Here is a 20,633-nt window from a genome sequence, read left to right on the forward strand (position 1 = left end):
TTAAATATATGATCCAACCCTTTAATTTACATTGCCCAGAAGCAGATTATCACATGTAAAGTCTAAATTGTATACCCTTTTTGTTTCCATTACTTGAAGTAATATTTTTCCCCTAAGGCTAATTTAATTTTCATTTCCATTTCTCAAGTGAATTATATCTCTAGTTTCTTCAAACATACATATAATTAGAGAATATAAGCATAGTTGGATACTTATTTTTTACAGCTGAGTGATCAATTACTGTCATTGTTATGCTAATATTAAACTGAAAAAAGCTGGTTTATTTCAGCTTCAGATAGATATTTATCATACAATTTCATGCATGCTTACACATCTTGGCATCCAAAAGGCTTAACAGATAAATGGTCTGACTTATTCAGTTTCTAACTTTCCTAGAACTTTTACAGAGATTAAATTTTCTCTGAAAAGATAAGGGGCCTAAAAATTAAAAATGAGACCTTTAAATTGAGGGTTTTCCTGACGATCTGGTTTTGATCTTATAGGACCCTTTGAAAGGTACTGAGTTTTTCAGGAAAAAATTAAAAGATTTTGGTGTGTTGTGGATTTAAGGTTAATAAACAGTAAACAAAGATGTTGGTTAACAATATAAGTACACAAGATTAAGATAACTGATAAAGAAATCTGGTTTTAAACCTAAACAAAGATTAAATATTTGGGTGTTACTTTGACTAATATGAACTGCATGTTATTTCTTTTTCATATATATATTTATTACCCTATAATATAAAATACAAAAACACAAAAATAAATAATAGGAAAAATAGGAGAGAAAAGGGAAGGGAAAAGTGTAGGGAAAAAGGGGAAAAAGAAAGAAAAGGTAGTGACTTCTCATGCCCTTTGGTGCAGTAAAATAAGATAGTAACATCAGACCTCAACTTGTTACTTTTACATAATAGTATAAACTAAGCCATTTCTACAATGACAAATCTGTATATTCGGTAAAACCCAAAATCAAAGTTTCATTTTTTCCCCACTTCAAGCACAAAGTCCAGAAGTGGTTTCCAAGTAGAAACAAAAGTAATTGTGTTTTTTTTTATTCTTTTATCAAGGCAGTCAATTTAGCCATCTCTGCAACTCCATCTACTTTTGCAGCCATTCATCCATTGTGGGGATCGAAGTGTCCTTCCATTTTTGTGCATAGTTATCTTGCTGCTATCAACATATATAACATCAAAGTTCCATTTTTTTCCCATGTCTTTTTCCATTAAACCCAAAGGAGAAGTTTCTGGTTTCAACTTTATATTCATTTTAAGAATCTTTTGTATTAGAATATGAATCCTACTCCAATATTTCTTTGCTTTATCACATGTCCATCATAAATGATAAAAAGTCCCTTTTTTACATTTGCATTTCCAATATTCATTTCAAATACCTTTATACATTCTTGATAACTTATCTGGTCTTAAATACCAATGATACATCATCTTATAAAATTTTTCTTTTAAATTGTAATTTAATGTAAATTTTAAACCTTTTGTCCACATATTCTCCCATTGTTCAAGCTTTACATTATATCCAAAATTCCTTGCCCACTAAATCATACAAGGCTCACATATTCACTTTCCAAATTCAAATTCAATAATATTTTATAGACCTCAGCAATAATATTGTCCAACATGTTCCATCTCTTTTGATGGGGGGAGAGCTCTTCCCCCCCTCAGAAAGGGCCTGCAACTTGGGTGTCCTCCTGGATTCACGGCTTAACCTGTAAGACCATCTAACCGCCCTGACCAGGGGGGCCTTTGCACAGGTTCGCTTGGTGCGCAAGTTGTGCCCCTCTTTGGACCGAGATGCCCTATGCACGGTCACCCACGCCCTTGTCACTTCTCGCCTGGATTACTGCAATGCTGTCTACATGGGGTTGCCCTTGAAGTGCACCCGGAGGCTTCAGCTGGTGCAAAATGCGGCCGCGCGGGTGCTTATGGGAGTATCTCGATACACCGTTACACCTCTCCTGCGCAAGCTGCATTGGCTTCCGGTTGCCCTCTGGGCGCGATTCAAGGTGCTGGTAATTACCTTTAAAGCCCTACATGGCTTAGGCCCGGGGTACTTGCGGGACCACCTGCTGTCAATGTCAACCTCCCATCGCCCAGTTTGCTCCCACAGAGTCAGCCTCCTCAGGGTTCCGTCGGCCAGGCAATGCTGGCTAGCGACCCCCAGGGGGAGAGCCTTCTCTGTGGGCATGCCTACCCTCTGGAATGAACTGCCTCCGGAGCTGTGGACGGCCCCTGACCTTCAATCCTTCCGCCGTGACCTGAAAACATGGTTGTTCCAACAAGCGGGCCTGGACTGACCATGGTTTTTTAATTTGGTTTTTATTGTGTAAATTGTCCCGTATTTCTTATATTCATTGTTTAATTCTTTTTTAATTTTTGTATTTTATGTCTCTTAATTTTTATTGTTGTGAGCCGCCCTGAGACCTCAGGGAGAAGGGCGGCATATAAATTTAATAAATCCTAAATCCTAATATGGATTTCCAATTCATAATTCTTTTTGTCTAATTTAAATCTTTCTTTCAATTGTAAATATGTAAACCAATGGCATACGTGTCCTTCTGATTCTAGTTCTTTCTTGGACTCGAGGATAGGATCAGCAAAATTAAGAGACATTATTTTACAAAAAGTCCTTCAGTCTGACTTCACCACCATTTCTTTTCAGAAAAAAGCTTCCTGAGGGCACACCCAAAGAGGCATGTTCATATAAAACCTTGTTTTATATATTATTCCAAACTCTTAGAATGACATGTCTAACAAAGTGGTTGTTAAAATCAATATTTATGTTATCTTGTCATACCATAAATAACTATGCCATCCAAATCTTAATTCATGACCTTCTAAATCACAGGTGTCAAACTCGCCACATCACCTGACGTGTCATGACGTATCACAACTCTGAGAAGAGGAACTAAAGGTAATAATTCTAGGTGGGAGTGCTCGGAGAATTGAGTCTCCCATCTTTTTCTTTCCACTGTCTGCTTTTTAAGAACTCTGGAGTATGAACTACACTTTTTGATTTTATTTTATTTTTTTGGTTTTCACTTTCAAACCTTAATCTACTGGTTGAATGCTGACTTAATTTAACCTCCTGCTAGATCTTAGTGTCTTGTTTTTATGCTTTTTATTGTTTTATTAGCTGCCGTAAACTAACTCTGTCTTTTCTGTATGGAAGCCACAGGAACTCTATACAGTGAAAGGGATCTGTTTTGATTTGCATTACTATCATACTTTCACTACAGAGATTTTGTATTTTATAAATTTATTAAGAAAACTCTGGTCTTAATTTTTCTTAATTTCTGATAAAAAATCTCTCTTTTTCTCTTGAAAGCTTTTCTCATTTTTTTACCTTAATTTGTTATGGTGCTTTTCCTGTCTTTGAGAGGAGTTGGTTACAACAGACTGTAAAAGCTCTAACTCTTAAGATTTACTACAGATGTATTTTGGGTTATAATTAAAATAGTCAAAATGCAAACAACATACCAAGACAAAGTTTATTGGGAAAGCTGTGCAAAAAGCATATTTTCCAATTTACAATTTCAGCTTGAAAATTTGGATAAAATGCTTGATAAAGTAACAATGATCCTAGAAATAACAAGTAACAGCACTGCAACAAAATTTACAACCAGATGGATTGGAATGCAACTCACTGCTGAAAGATGAGGCTGACTGGAAAAATACAAGTTGATAGTTAAACAAAATACAAGGTATGGATTCTAAAGATTAAAAATTGATAGAACTGACCAGTGATGAACTTGACTTTTCTTAGAAGATTAAAGATGATTGGGGAATGGAACTATTATGCCCAATCAGAAAATGAATGTTAAGAAATTATATCTTAAAATTCATAGACTTCTTTGTGCAACAAATGCTGTGGAAATATACACAACAAAGACTTAAAACTTTAAGGAATACAATCCAGTTGTTAGAAAAGATCCTGTTTAATATCTTAAGGAAAAGCTTATTAAGAATCAATTGAGGATGTTTGATCCTGGATGGAGCAACACAATGATTGCTGTGACCTATGGTAGATCAAAAGCTGTTGTGGACTTTCTGTGAATGAAATACAATAAATTAAGATTGTTAACAGAGAGTTTAGAAGTTTAATTTCTTGGTTTTACTTGTTCTATCTTTTCATATATTTGACAGATGTCAAACTATGTAGTTTGGGTAAATAGCATTGTAGTAGTTTATAAATTGTGTGCCTGCTTTGCAAGGGGTGAGGAGTTATTATCTTTGAAATACATTTATCAGTATTCACCTGGGGGGACAATTTACAGTACGTATATGTCTGCTTTGTTTTGTCTATGCACTTTTTTGGTGTAATTTTGTTTAGCTTTGTTTTGGGGTTTTTTCTTTTTGGAGTTTGTATTTTTATGTTTTGAATAAAATAAAAAATTGAGATAGAAAATATATGGTTATTGGAATTAGACAGGGTTCAAAATTTGGTTGGCCGAGTTATTTGTGGTACAGTTAAAGTTAACGTACATTTTAAAACCATTTTATTAGACATACATACCGATAATTTAGAATAAGCAAAAATAACTCCTAAAGTCCTTTTATATTTGGCACCCCAAGAAGTGTTTTTAGAAAGGAAATGATAGTTAAACAAAAATGGTTAGCCTGTGCTGATTTTCTGAATTTTTTCCAAGGAAAATTGGGAATTATAAAAAGTTATAAACAAGAGAAAACTTGGAATTGGAAAGTTTTATATGCTACTGAGTTTCTAATATTCAGCTAATGGAAAGATTCAGGTTGAATAAGAAGAATTATGAATTTGAAAATGTGAAACCCCGTACAAATATATATGATTGCTAAGATGTATAAACTCTTATTAAAGATGGAAATAGATGAACAAATTATAGATTGTATAGAACTCTTTATTGGCCAAGTGTGATTGCACACACAAGGAATGTCTCTGGTGAATAAGCTCTAAATGTACATACAAGCATCGAGTGATAAATCATGAGCACATAATCATATATATAATCATATATAATAAAATGGGCAAATAATTTTAGGATACAGACTTGGACCGATGAGACAGTATGTGGGGGGAAAGGGTTGACGTTTACAATGAATTATAATCTTAAAGTCAATTTTTATAAAATAATGTACTCCTGGTACACGACACTGGACAAATGGTCAAAGATATATAAAGCAATTTCAAATATGTGTTAGAAATCTAATCAAAATGAGGGTACTTTTTTCATCTTTGGTGGACTTGCAGATTTTAAAATGAATGTACACTTGAAATCAGAGACTTTAATTTGGGGTCTAACAGATAAGCAAATGGAATCTTGTGGAACTTTGTTTTCATACATAACAGCAGCAGCAAGGTACCATTTCAGCAGGAAGGTAACAGAGTTCTGTGTGCCTCGGTGTATACTCATGCTTGTCACATGACCATGGAAGTGTCTTTGGACAACACTGGCTCTTTTGGTCAAGAAATGGAGATGAGCACCACCCCCTAGAGTTGGATGCAACTGGACAGGAGAAGCCTTTACCTTTACCTTTTTTACAAGGAAAGAAGATGGTGAAGCTGATGGAATTGGTAGAAAAATTGACAGTCTTGATAAAAGAAAAAACTTTTGTCTAATTTTATTTTTATTTGGAAACCATTATGGGATTTTTTTTGTAAGAAACAAAGAAATAAAAAGTTGCTTTTGGGATTTAATGATAGAATTATATAATGTAGATAATGTAAATTTCAGATGTATTTTCTTTATTCATATCTGTACCAAAAAAAAGTCTGAAGTCATCTTTTTCTCTTTCATATTTGTTTGTTTTCTACACTTCTACCTTTTTTCTTTCTTGAACATTTTTCTAAATATTTTCCCTGTTGATTTATCTTTTAAACTTATATTTTTATGAAAATCAATATAAATATAAATATATATCAGATTAATGTTTCTGGTGGATTCAAAATCCCTTCAATTCATGATATTCAAGTATTTTACTTATAATGTTTATATTCCACTCTTCCTCTTAAAAGTATTCACTCTTAATACTAGGATTACATTTTATCTTTCTAACGATGGAGTGGAGCTACATCTCCATCCAAATGAACTTCTGAGCTGAATGAGAAAAAAAAATCAAATTACCAATCCTATATTCTCTACACATATTATTCTAAACCTTTCCAAAGTAGGTTTCACTTGTTAACTAGATGCAATCTGGTTACATCTGAATCACTATGCATAATACCACGTTACAATAAATTGCTTGAATAGCCTTAGCAAAATAAGTTGGTATTTTTCTTTTTTCCCCAATATATGACAAAGTTGTCTATATTGCACTACATGTATCTTCTTAGCTTCTGACTAAGTTCCACTGTGGTACAAGCACCAATTGAAAACCAACATACCCTCCATATAGAGAGCAAATTATTACTACTGCATTCTACAGACAAGAAAGCAAAATGGAGACAATGATTTTGCCAAGTTTCCTTGGATTAAAACAAATCTTAACAGGAATTGGAGTAAAGGCCTTTTAGATCCAAGTCCATCTCTTTCTTTCAATGAACACTTAGTCAACACTACTATTCCATTAATGCATTACCAAAAGTTAGTCTTTAAAAAAAACCACTCCAATAGGTCTGTCTTGCACACTTTAACTATGTAATTTATGTTAATTACTGACCATCTGTTTCTCCGCCTCACTATCCAGAAGGGCAAATTGAAAATTTCAAGTAACAGATGAAAAATCAGGGATACGTTAGTGCCCAGCAGATTTAGTGAAAGATCTTTAGTTTCAGCAAAATCCAGCATGATCTGAACATGTAGATTACTAGAAATAAATTACAGTAGTCACTTATACGTTTATTAACTGTTTCTCTACATTCCTTAAGCATTTGAAAAAATCTTGATATATTCAATTATGCAACAAATATAAACGTTTACTAGTTATTAGACTTATGCTTGAAATTTATAGAATGACATTTGTATGTTCTGATTAATACAATTATGTTATTTCAGTACATAAGTGAACACAAATGGAAACCAAAAGATTAGCTAATTCAGAAACTATGTTCTGCAACATATACAAAAGGCAGATAACTATATCACTCATTTAATTTCTTCCAGTTCACGTTGGTTTTCATTTTTCTTCTTCTTCTCTGCTTAGGGCAACATTAAGTGAGAAGACAAAACCATGATAAGACAAAGCCACATTTGCTATTTATAACATTATGCAGAGATCTTGCTTTGAAAATATGATTTAGAGTTTGCATAGGTATAAATGTAAGCACTTGCTGAGAACAAATATAGCTTTTTTGCAGAACTAGAAAAAGATGAAGCTGGTTTAAGTGATTCCAACAGGTGCTTTATGTGCTGCGCAGAAAAACGGTAAATCACATTTTAAACTTCAAAGCAGGATTGCCACTAAACTCTTTTTAAATACAAGTAATATGATTTAAAGAAAGAATACCGGTAATCAAGAGAGCTGAAGAAGCTTGGATGAGAAACAAAACGCCTTCAAAAAAAACCAAGAAAGTTCAGTTGCCTCTTTGGGACAACCATGGCCTGGATGACTGAGAATCTCCATACACATCAAGAATAATACTTTCTTCTTTTTATTTCAATAAAATGGAATTCAGTGCTCACTCTGGAAGATCTCTGAGGGCTACACGTTTCCCGTGATCTCAGGCTGGACTCTTCCACTTTTAGAAATTAGATGTGATCTAGAGGTATGATAAGTATCTACGCCAAACTAAGATATAGTTGTGTTTTATATCTAGTCTGGACTAAAAATAGATGTATTTAATTCATCACTGAAGCTGAAACTGTTCACTTTCAGCATCTTTGTAAGTAAACAATTTCCCACCTATCCCCATTGACTGGAAATCAAACCAGAACATTAACTCTCATTGACATAAAGCCCCAACTCTATATCTAAAGTGACTGAATCAATAAATTACAGCTGTTGCTATAGTTGCCAAAGTTATGATCAAAAATTATCCCAATTTTTATAAAAAATATATGACAATATTATCGTCATAGATATTGATTACAGTTCTTGAAGCTAACTGAATGTACATTGCATGTGTAAGTGAATAAAATAAGTTAGTGTGTATGTATATACATATGAGCATGCTTTGGACTCAAGAGTCTTTAATATGTTTCTTTTAGCATCTAAGGTTCTTGTAACACACTATCACATCCAAACCATAGAGCAGGGATGTCAAACTGCCAGCCCATGAGCCGGATGCATCATAGCAAAACTGCGCCCACCCCCATTGCCGGCAATGGCAAAAAAGTCACAATATGTCGCTACACATCACGTGACATTGCGAGTTTGACACCCTTGCTATAGAGCATGCAACCAACAGAAGCAACATACCATAAAAAAACCTCCAAGTAATTTTGCTAATTTTGAAATCAAGTTAACTCGGTGAAACATAAGTCCATTTAACTTTCTAGGTTGAATTATGAACTTGTTTTTCTTTTCCAATGTCCAATTGTATTTCACTTATTTTTCTGTTGAATTATTAGGCAGCTTATTTTTAGTTAGCTATTAATCTGTTTTGGCTATGACCCAAAGTGCTGACTGCTTTTATTTCATTTTCCAGTTCACTGAACTTATCTCTGTATATCTCAACCAATTACAGAATGGGTTCTGACATGACCATTTCTGTCTTAAAAGCCATTATATAGTCCATTGACTAAAATGATTTAATATTAACAAAACTGATTGCAAAAGTAGACTTTGGAACATGTATTGAAACATACATAAAGACTGAATATTCAGGTTATTGCCCACTTCATTGTATCACAAACAGAAATAAAGGAAAATACACATGAAAATACTGGAGAATTCTCACCAAGTATGTTTTTGCTTACAAAAATAAATAGAAGTCTGAATTTATGTTAGATAATCAATGGAATAAGAAATAAAAGAACCTCCTGTATATATAGTAGAGCAAGGATATCCACTATGCATAGCTAATTATAATTCAATTAAATAATTCAACCATTATTAGTATTCACATTTGGCATATATACTTGATCATGATGGGTAAAATATATTTCTGTTATAATAAAAAGATATACAAAAGATTTCAAAACTGTGCAAGGTTTACATGTTAAGTTTGCAATTTGACAAATACTTACCTTAGAATAACTCTTTGAGCATAATTTATGAGCTTTGTGCGTTAATTTGACCAATGTCTCTTTATTTGCAGTAATATTAAAACAGCTTAATATGCTACAAATTGGTTAACAAAATCCTAATTTGTTCCTTCATTAAGACTATACCTGTGTAATATCCATCATTATTCTTTCAAAGGCACAGAGAGTTGTATTTTAAAGGACATACTCAGAATCTGAAATATGATCTCAGCAACATCCACGCCTAGCTTTCTCATTGTGTTTGTTAAGCGTATTTACTTACTACCCCTGCAAAGATTCCTAGCGTTTATAATAATGTATAATCTGTCTTCTTTTTTTCCTTTCTTTTTTTTTTAAAAAATAATTTACTGGATTTGAATCACGTTTCTCCTAAAAGCATAACTGAGCCTGCAAAATAATAAAGCTAATAGGGAAGGAGGAAGGGAGATTGTAAACAAGAGTGGACCGACTAGATTAAACATTTCTAAAACAAGACACCGTTCATTCTAGGCTCAGCATTCTCTTCAGGGTTGAAACCTGGTTCAGGTAAGGAAAAGGCTAATGCAAGACAGGACTTTTTTTTTTTTCTGGGCATCCCAATTTGCCCAGAGCGCCGCTAACTTGATGGAAGGCTGGTTTTAACGGGGCGGCTGGGCTGGTTCAAGGCATTTTCTCTGAGCATCTTCGCTTCCCATCACGAATAGAATTTTTTTTTTAAATTTGTTTTTAACTTTTGTATTCTTGTTTTTAATCGCCCTGTAAACCGCCCTGAGTCCTTCGGGAAAGGGCGGTATACAAACGTAATAAAATAAATAAAATAAATAAAATAAATCACCTCCTCCGCCCTCTCTCTCCTCGCGCATCCTTCCACCGCCTTCTAGCACAGCGGCCACGCCTTACAGTACCGCACTCCATAGCCAAACGGCAGCGGCGGCGGCGAGGGAAAGCGAAGACGGGCTTTCCACAGAGAGCGGGCCTCCACGGTTTCTTCCCCAACCCTTCTAACGCGGGGCGAGCCGCCTTTTCAGGCCCTTACCTTCGCCTGCGTTGTTTGTTTGTTTGTTTTTTTCCCCCTCTCGGGTTCCTCAACCTTCCCGCCAAACCGTCCCTGTCAGTGGAGGACACGGAGCTGGCGGGAGCCCCGCTCGCTCCGCCAGCTCCCCGGCCCATCCCGTAGAGCAGGGGTCTTCAAACCTGGCCCTTTTATGACTTGTGGACTTCAACTTCCAGAATTCCTCAGCCAGCATGGCTGGCTGAGGAATTCTGGGAGTTGAAGTCCACAAGTCATAAAAGGGCCCAAGTTTGAAGACCCCTGCGAGTAGAGGCAGCTGGAGGTGGTGCTGCTAAATGCGGCGCATTCCCACCCAACCTCCAACACACACACACACACACCCCACACACACCCCACCACCACCCTCCGTGCGCGCCCGCCCGCCCGCATTCCCGTCTATTCGGCGGGAAGTTGCTCGGAACCACCTTCCCGAACTGTGGGAAGAAGGGAGAGAGGGAAGGAGGGAGACAGAAGGGAGGAAAACCCCCCCTCATTCCTCCTGCCGCCAACCAACCTCTGAGGCGCCCAACCCGCTCCGTTTCCACCACCGCCGCCGGCTCCCCGCCGCCTGTCCAGCGCTACCTCTTTCCTCCTGCTGGGCGCCCCCGGGCGGGTGAGAAGAGCGGTCTCTTCGCACACCACGACCACATCTTCCACAAAGACACAGTCGGGCAAGCTCTCGTCGCCGGGCAGCTCCAACACCTGCAGCCCCAGCTTGTTCTTCAGCACCCCGACGTAGAGCTGGTGCTCCCGCTCGGCGCGCGCCAAGTCCACCTCTTTCGCTTTCTCCCGCCTCAGCGCCTGCTGGCACAGCGACTCCGGCAGCGCCCTCACCACGGCGTGGCTGCACCGCCCGAAGCCGGAGGGGCCGCCGTTCAGCCCTGCCATGGTCACGCCGGGGATTCAAGCCGGGAAGTGAAAACCGAAGGCGAACCGGGAGCAAAAAAACCACAAAGCCCCACCCCAAAGCCCCGCCTGCGCGCCTGACTCCGCGCGCTGCCCCGGCACCACCGTAAGGAAGCGCAGCTGCTGCCAAGCGTTCCCCCCCCTCCCTTCTCCTCCCCGAGCCAGCTGAAATGGCCTCCTTCCCTCCCCGGCAAGAGGAGGTGGTCGCGAACGCGCTTAAGGAAGCCGGAGCGGCGGTGGATTGGCCCCGCCTTGCTATAGTACCTACACATCATGCTCCGTGTTCGTAGAAGCCTCCATTGGTCGGTTGTTTGGGTTGGGATACCTGATTGGTTCAAACCGGTCAAAATTACCTCGCGCCGATTTATAGCTTTGGAGGAACCTTGGAGAAACAGCCTTGGTGTTTCATTGCGTTCCCGTTCACTGGCCCATCTGCACATCGGGCAGATGCCATGCGATGCGATGCGGGCTCACCAACCAAGATGGATGTACGAGAAGTACAGCTGTCAAAAAGATGTTAAGTTCTTCATCAGAATAACAGTTTAGGCGAAAAAAGAGATTGCGTACTCTCCTCCCCCTCCCTACTACTGAAGATAGTTTGAAGGAGAGCGGGTGTGTACAAACACCACACTTGTCCTTCTGGGAATCACACTTTACAGATTGTGCTTTGTGGGGCTTTTTAATTGGAGGGGCGGGGGGGGGGGAAATACTCTTCTGAAAGTGAACCGGAATGTGTTCAGATTGTCTTAATAACTTGTGAAGAATAAAAATAATTTAACATCTGCTGCATTTGGATATACGTACATATAGTATAGGGATGCGGTGGCTCAGTGGGTTAGGACGCTGAGCTTGTCGATCAGAAGGTCGGCAGTTTGGCGGGTCAAATCCCGAGTGCTGTGTAGCAGAGTGAGCGCCTGTTACTCGTCCCAGCTTCTGCCAACCTAGCAGTTCAAAAGCACGTAAAAATGCAAGTAGAAAAATAGGGACCACTATGGTGGGAAGGTAACAGTGTTCCGTGTGCCTTTGGCGTCTAGTCATGCCAGCCACATGACCATGGAGAAGTCCTCGGACAAGCGCTGGCTCTTCAGCTTTGAAATGGAGATGAGCACTGGCCCCTAGAGTTGGAAACGACTAGCATGCATGTGCGGGGGAACCTTTACCTTTACATATAGTATATTCACATATACAACCTGTTAAGTTCCATAGTTCAATTTCCAAATTATTACATGTAAAATTTCAACCTTAATCTGGGTTTGGAAATTCTGGATGTTTTATTAAATTTTGAAAGTGGAAAATTGCCATTACAGATAAGGCTTTTTATTCTATAGTTTTCTGGAAGTGAATATAGAATATGTTGTCTTCTAGAGCAGTATGTTTTGGAGAAAACTAGACTAGAATTTTGCACTTTCCTTCTTCCATTCACTGGAAAACAAAGTGGCTAAGCTTAACCCATTCACAGTCGGTGTTGACGGGAGGATAGAGGTACACCCCGAGGCCTCTCGTTTGTGGAGTTCCTCAGGGGTCGGTCCTCTCTCCCCTCCTGTTCAACATCTATATGAAGCCGCTGGGCGAGATCATTCATGGTTTCGGGATGGGGTATCATCAGTACACTGATGATACCCAACTTTTTCTTTCCACCCCGAACCAACTCAGTGATGCCCTTGACGTGATGTCCCGTTGCCTGGAGGCGGTTCGGGTTTGGATGGGGAGAAACAGGCTCCGACTCAATCCTGCCAAGACTGAGTGGCTGTGCGTACCGGCATCTCAAGTGAATCATTCTTCTCCATCTTTAATGATGGGGGGTGAAGTGTTACCCCCCGTCGATAGGGCTCGTAACTTGGGCGTCCTCCTGGATTCACAGCTCAGTTTGGAAGATCATATAGGAGCCGTGACCAGGGGGGCTTTTGCCCAGGTTCGCCTGGTGTGCCAGTTGCAGCCCTATCTGGACCGGGATGCCCTACATACAGTCACTCATGCACTCGTGACCTCCCAGTTAGACTACTGCAATGCTCTCTACGTGGGGCTGCCCTTGAGGACCACTCAGAGGCTTCAGCTGGTGCAGAATGCAGCTGCATGAGTAGTAATGGGAGTGTCCCGATACTCTCATGTAACACCTCTTCTCCGCGAGCTGCATTGGCTTCCAGTTGCCCTCCGGGTGAGATTCAAGGTGCTGGTGTTTACCTATAAAGCCGTAAATGGCATGGGTCCGGATTACCTTAGGGAGCACCTGCTGCCAGCATCAGCTTCCCATCGTCCTGTGTGTGCCCACAGGGAGGGCCTCCTTAGGGTTCCGCCGGTTAGAGATTGCCAGCGGGTGATTCCCAGGGGGAGGGCATTCTCTGTGAGTGCGCCCGCCCTTTGGAACAAACTGCCAATGGAGCTTCGGACTGCACCCGACCTTCGCTCGTTTCGCCAAAAACCTGGTTGGTTGAATTGTCTGGCCTGGACTGAGGGATTTTAAATTTTAAATTATATTAATTAAATCAAATTAAATTAAATTAATTTTAAAGTTTTGATTTTTACTGTTATTATTAATTGTGGGCTTGTACTAATTTAATTTCATTTTATTCTCTTTTTTGTACTGTTTTAAGTGCCCTGTGAACCACCCTGAGTCCTTCGGGAATAGGGCGGTATATAAATTCAACTAATAAATAAATAAATAAATAAAACCCAACCCTAAAATTTCAGTATTCAAGTTAAATTGCCGTGTTGGCACTTAGCGATAAATAAGTGGGTTTTGGGTTGCAGTTTGGGCACTCGGTTTCTAAAAGGTTCGCCATCACTGGGCTAGGTTATATTTTACTGCCCATCTTTTATGGGGACATTTGGACATATTTCAAAAGAACACCTAAGTTTAACTTATAAGAAATATTTTCATATAGTACATTCCTCAACAATGGCAGGATACACATAAAAAGTGATGTGCAACCTAAAATAAAATTTTAAAACTGGTTTAAATAACCCTGTCACAAGAAAGAAGGGGAGTAAATTCAGGTCTCACCCCTTAAGAGGCAGCTCTGCAGACTTTTTGCTACCCCTTGAACCATGAACTTCAACCCTTCCCCCCATGTTAATTCTCCCCTCAAAAGATTGGCCATTCCTTGTTTATGAGAAATGTAAAGTGAATGAAAAGCCAAAGACTAAGGAGGAACATGCATTGCAAGATTAGATCTAATTAGACATCCTGTGACCCACTGACTCATCCTTTCAGAGGTCTTTCCCCTATCTAAACAGAGAAACTGAATGACCACAGACATATTGCTATAGTTTTCGTTTAAAACCAAAGCAATAGCAAGTTGCCTATGGTCATTCTGTTTATTTAAGGAAATAGCTTTTAAAGGATGACCCAGTGGATCACGGGCTGTCTTGTTAGATCTATTTAGTAGCCCTTTGTTTATGAGTTCTCTCTCACTCATCCTGACATGGTGTTCTGTCTTGACCATGACGTCCCCCTCTCTTTCCACATGGCATAATTATGCTGACAATATTTTAATTTTTTTAAAAAACACAGTGCTGTACATTGCCATTCTCAATGCACAAATGTTTAGAATCCCTGCCAATTTCTCCTATTGTAGGAAACTGTCAAAGAAAGTTTAAAAATAGGATCACCTAACTTTCTGAGGCCTAAGGCAAGTCCAATCTACCTGTCTGGTGGTCAAAGGAAGGGGCAGACCACACTCAATGTTGGAGTAAGAAGCAGCTGGAAACTGAAGCAGGATGGGCAAAAACTAAGGTATACCGGCTGATATATTTGATTGACACTGCCCAGTTTCTACTGCAATTGCAGCCACAGCTGTTCACTTGGTGACTTTCAGCCCAACCTACCTCACAGGGTTGTTTTGAAGATATATAGGAGGATGGAACATTAAGTATGTGCCTTGAGTTCATGAACAAGGTGGGATATAAATACATGTACTGTACATGTTTGTGTGCCAGAGAAGGGGCACATAAAGCAATTAAAAAATATCCAGGCCTTTCTTCACGCACCTTAAAATTGTGGCTTCTTTAAGAGCCGCACGATGAGTTAATTCCTTCCAGCTGGGTGAGAGAAGGAAGGAGGGAGGGATTGCAAGACTGGCTGGGAAACTTCACACTGAACATTGCAAATGAAAGATCAGGTGACTGCAGCAGTAGGCAGTAGGACTAAAGCAGCCACAACATTCCCAAAGAACGGGAACGTTCCTCAGGAATAACGGGTCCTAGATTTTAGACGTATTCTGTACATTAGCCCATCTGAGTTACATTGGTTCAAAAACTGCTGCCCTATGATGTACTCTTTCGCCCAGTTAAAGGTCATGACAACAACAGTTTTATACATGTTATATGCTTGGACCCAAGTTACAGGACTAGGATTGTCATCTGACCTAAGTCAAAAGCAGAACCAAAAAGGAATGTTCATTTCCTTCTTTATGGACGAGTTCTGAGGTACAACAGCATGGTCAATAATGTTCAGCTTCATTGACTGCAAAGACGCATGTCTGCTAAATTTATTTTGGCTCCACAAAGAGAAATTGAGAAGGTTTTCTGTTATGCTGAGAAACAGAGGCAAGGGTCTATAAAGGAGCACATCACATCTATATTAGGTAATACATACCCATTTGAAATGATAGTAAAAATGCTTATTGGTGCATTCTTGTTTCTGAAATAGTGTCATTATTAGCTTTCCTTTTAAATGTATTAAATTTTAAAAGAAATCATTCTGCCAGAGCATGTATCTAAACATGTATAATAAAAATTGTATGGGCCTGACTGGATGCTGCCTGACCTACACCCCACCCGTCCATCCTCAACTGCCTGGCCTTAAAAGCCACTTTAACCATAGAGACTCTATATGGGGTACACTCCAACCATAACAATCATTTAACAATATATACACAAGGCACCAGCAAACTGCTGGGGCCCACATCTACTTTACTTTCTGAAGACCTCTTGAATCAACTAGGTCTTAGTAGCCTTCCTGGACTGTAAAAGGTTGGGAGTTGTCCTAATCCTAGAAGTGTTCCAGAAGAACGGAGTTGTTACAAAAAGTCCCATTTTCTTTAGGAGTAGGAAGTGTTACCAATGTGTCATTTTAAATGTATGTTTTCAGTAACTAAGGCATTTTTTAATTTGAATAACCCATTGTTGGATGCTATTTGAATATCCAAGAGGACTGTCTTGCTACCACACCGCTCTAAAATTAAACCTTTTCCACGCAAACACTTTGGTATCTTCATGAAATTATGGAGTTGTCACCACAGTTGGCAAGCTGATCCAATTAACATTTAGCTCAACTGTTGATTTAGAAGAAATCTCCAATATCAGTCTTACAGTGTTTCTTTTGAAACTATCAAATGGGCAATTTCCTATTGACAGAATGCTGAATCACCTTGCTGCCACCACTCACCAAAAATTCAGGTCAACAGTGTGACTTTTGTCACATGGTCACCAAGTTTGATTCATTTTTTCTGCAGAAATAGAAATAAATTACCATTGCCATATCAGCACCTTAAAGAACATTAAATTAAATTTTACAATTGAGATCCATACTTAATTTAATAAATTCAGTAATTTTAACAAGATTAGATAGAACAAAAATATTATTTCAACCTTTATTGTAAGAAACCTTTAACACACTTTTTATTAGTTATGAGTTTGCCATTTTATACTGCTACAAACAAGTTTTTAAAATTAAAATAATACAATGCAAAAAACAACATCTCAAAAATATAGAGCTTATACAATGAAGAATGAAAACCTAATTAATTATATGACAGTGATTAAGATAACTTGACTATGACAAAAAAACAACAGGGAAAAAAGCTCCATAAAAATTAATTGAATTCTTAAGCTTATCTGCATGATATAGAAGCATATTGTATTATTTTATTTTTAGAATACAAAGTTTTTTCAAAAATAGATTACAAGCTCCATTTCTGCATCTGTTCTTTAAAAACAAAAGATTAAGTTTCTTTCAATTACATCTTTGCTGTGCCCCAGGCTTAATTAAAAAGAAAACTTTTCATGTAATGACAAACTGCTCATCTCAGACAAATACCTCAGTATTGTATTAAGAGAACCAGTCTGCTCTACTTAAGAAAATTTCCTAAGCGGTCAAATCATCCTGTACAAAACAGCAAGATACTTATGTCATATAACCACTGCCAAATTCCAAAGAATATTAACTTTAACACACTTCAATGCTCTCCCCAGAGTAGTTTTGGACAAGCCCATATAAAAAAGTCCTTTATCAGCTAAAACCGTGCTCCTGTGGATGAGGGGTATTGAAACTACAGGTCACATTCTGCTGTACTCTATTTTCCATAAGGATCCTACGACCCTCTATCTCCTTATCTGGTAAAATAACTGGGAAATTCTAATCTTTTTAATGTACAGCTTTCCTTATCAATATGATTCAGTCTCCTTGAACACAGAGAAATTTTGTTATGCTGCTTGTAAAATCAGACTTTGCCCAAATTGTAATATATTTTTATCCTGCTTTTATTTTTATTTTAATATAATTAAAATGTAATTTTATATGTAATTAGAGTCTTTGACCTTAATACGACTAAATCCTTCCCCTCTTCTGCCTCCTCCATAATATTTCTTCAAAAAATGTATTGATATATTAGTGATTTGAAACCAAAACTGACTATAGTTGGCAAAATGAGATTATGTGAATGAAAAAAACCTATTTATTTTTATGTCATTAAAAAAAGTAATGCCCATCCTTTTTAAAACATTCCTGGAGGATCCAATTAACAAGTAGTATTTTCTGACAAATGAATTTTATTTTTAAAACAGAAGTATATTTCACATTTGTTAAAATTTGTACCTACTGAATCTCTTTATTCCAGAATTGAAATATATACCTTATTGTAGATTTCCTTTTCCTTCTTAATTCCTTATAACATTTAATTGTCGCTTTTCAGTATATATAATTCTACTGACCTTCGTGTTTTTGAAAAAAAACAAAAGTTTTTGAAGCACTCCTATCTAACTGAAAAGCTTGAATTAAGTTAAAATCTTCCAGACAGATTATATGTTGATAGTTTGCAGAATATAGCTTAGAGAAACAGGCATGTAACGTTTCAGAAATATTCTTAATGGGGCAATAAAAGTTAATTAGCACTATAATTAGTTATTATCAAAAAAATAATATATTCTTTCTCATTGCAATATTCATATTACTCTGAGATACGGACTGTAATAGACTGTAGGAATAACCTTGAGGAGGAGAAAGAACAGCAACCAAGACAAAAGTCAGATAAAAGAAATCTGAGTCTGAGGTAGGAATGTAATTTGAAAAAATGTCTCAGGTTTAACTATCCCAAGTTAATTCTAAAGGGAATGAGGGGAGAGATACATCCAAACTTGCAAGATTTTGTTACTGTAACTTTATAATAAAAGTAGTATTAGTACTTACAACCACAATTGGCATCAGAATTCCACTCGTAAGTCATTGTGGTCCTAAGTCAAGGCACCTGACCTGATTTTTCAACCATTTTTATGGCAGTTGCTAATAAATCTTGTCAGTCCAAATCCACTCTCCTGAATGGGCATTTTTTGCCATTAAATCAGGAGTCTCCAAACCCTGACCCATGGACCAATAGATTAGATAACCTTTATTGTCATTTTTTCCTATGGGCACAATGGCACACATTAAAAATGAAATTTAGTTGCTTCCTCTCAAAGTGTACACATACATAACACACATTTAAAACATACTGTTCTACAACGTATGTATAGATCTACACCCTTACATATAAGTAAGATATAAATATTAATCACTGTCCATCTTGAGTACATAACGGAAAGAGAAAGCTTTAGAGTTCACAAAGTTAATACTGTATGGAACAAACGTGTGACTGAATCTGGATGTTCTGCTTCAGATACCACAGAGCCTCTTCCCAGAAGATAACAAGGAAAACAGGTCATGAAGAGGATGTGTAATGTCCCAGATAATCTTGCAGACCCTGCTCAAGCAACGCTTATGTGATATGGCCTGGATGGAAGGGAGGGAACTGCCAATTATCTTTTCAGCCATCCTCACCACTCTCTGCACCGCCTTCCTGTCTGAAGCAGTGATGCTTCTAAACCAGACTGTGATGCTGTATGACAGGATGCTCTCAATCGTCCCTCTGTAGAAAGTGGTAAGGACAGGGGAAGGAAGATGTGCTTTTCCCATGTGACACAGAAAATGCAGGCGCCGCTGTGCCCGCTTCACCAGTGTCTCCATGTTGAGCGACCACGCCAGCCTACATGTTAACTGCACACCCAGAAATTTGATGCTGGTAACCAGCATCAAATTTAGTAATCCAGGTTACCAATACAGGTCCATGGCCTGTTAGGAACCAGGCTGCACAGCTGTAGGTGAGTGGCAGGCGAGCGAGTGAAGCCTCATCTGTATTTGCAGCCGCTTCCCAATGCTAGCATCACTTGCTCAGTGTCACTTCAAATTATCAGGCATTAGATTCTCATAGGAGTGTGAATTGTAAATTGTAAATTGTCCATGCGAGGGATCTAGATGGCATGCTTCTTGTCCCACCCCAGTCCATAGGAAAATGGTCTTCCATGAAATTGTCCCTGGTGCCAAAAAGGTTGGAGACTGCTGCATTAAATAATTGGTGTCAAAGACTACCTGTATTCATAATTTTGGATTCCCAGACTTGTCTACCTCAAAGTACTGACAATTACATACCAATTTTAAAACAAATACCCTATGCTGTATTTGAGTAGTCACTATTATAGATTCCCCTATTCTAGGCTCCAAACATAGAATGCTGTATATCTTGTTTGACACTTAATGCTATCTGTAATTTTTCCAACTTGTTGCCAATTGGTCCCTTAATTTATTTTTATTTGAATCGATTTACATCACAACTAACTATCTGAAGAATCAGATTTTCATGCAGATAAAATATTTCAAGGTTAGTTCTCTTTCAGCAATACAGCCATTTTGTATTGTACTAAGCATATTAAATTGTTGATAAAAATAGCATAAAATGTAAGATGGCTTAGGCAACTATATACCCACCTCTCACTTCTCAAACCCTGGGAAGAAAGCATGAAAGTAGCTTGGAAACTCATAGTTATTACTCATTAGAAAAGCACAAAGTAGGAAAAAAATCCATAGCAGCAAAGGGGTTTGTAAATCTTCTGATTTTATCTTCAGGAGTGAAACAGAACATATATTTAAGTGTCTAATTTCTTTCAAGTATCAGTACCAAATACAAATCTTTCTATGAATATTAAGAAAGATACAAATAGATCATAATTTTATGTTCATACAGTTTTAAAGAGGCAGCTTGTCTTGAAGGTTGTAAAGGATGATCTCCAATATCTGAAATTTAACAATTACAGGTACAAATATCTGTGGGAGATTGTCTCTTGCTTTTAATCTGTAAGTGTCCATTTTTCTTGTTTCAAATCACCTTACAATGAGATTTCTTTCTTTTTTTTATTTAAAAAGTTTTACAATACATTTTGACTTTAATCCCCCCTCCCCCACCCCTATCTAGCCCTCCCTATCCCTCTCCCCCATTCCCTCCTCCCCCCCCGACTTCCCAGAGCTAA

At 38.1% G+C, this 20,633-nt stretch overlaps 1 protein-coding gene across 1 annotated transcript in view; it reads right to left on the minus strand.

The window, feature by feature from the left end:
- DDAH1 (dimethylarginine dimethylaminohydrolase 1) overlaps positions 1–11,060 on the minus strand; it is a gene marked incomplete at its 5' end in the record, with an annotated part of 59,971 nt that extends 48,911 nt beyond the window's left edge. Inside the window, one exon of the mRNA XM_083357693.1 lies at positions 10,755–11,060. Within this exon, the coding sequence (XP_083213819.1) occupies positions 10,755–11,060 (306 nt within the window). The remainder of the gene's footprint in view (positions 1–10,754) is intronic.
- Between the last annotated feature and the right edge of the window lie 9,573 nt (positions 11,061–20,633).

The sequence above is a fragment of the Vipera ursinii genome (assembly GCF_947247035.1).
Source record: "Vipera ursinii genome assembly, chromosome: 3".
In the NCBI taxonomy this organism is placed as follows: Eukaryota; Metazoa; Chordata; class Lepidosauria; order Squamata; family Viperidae; genus Vipera; species Vipera ursinii.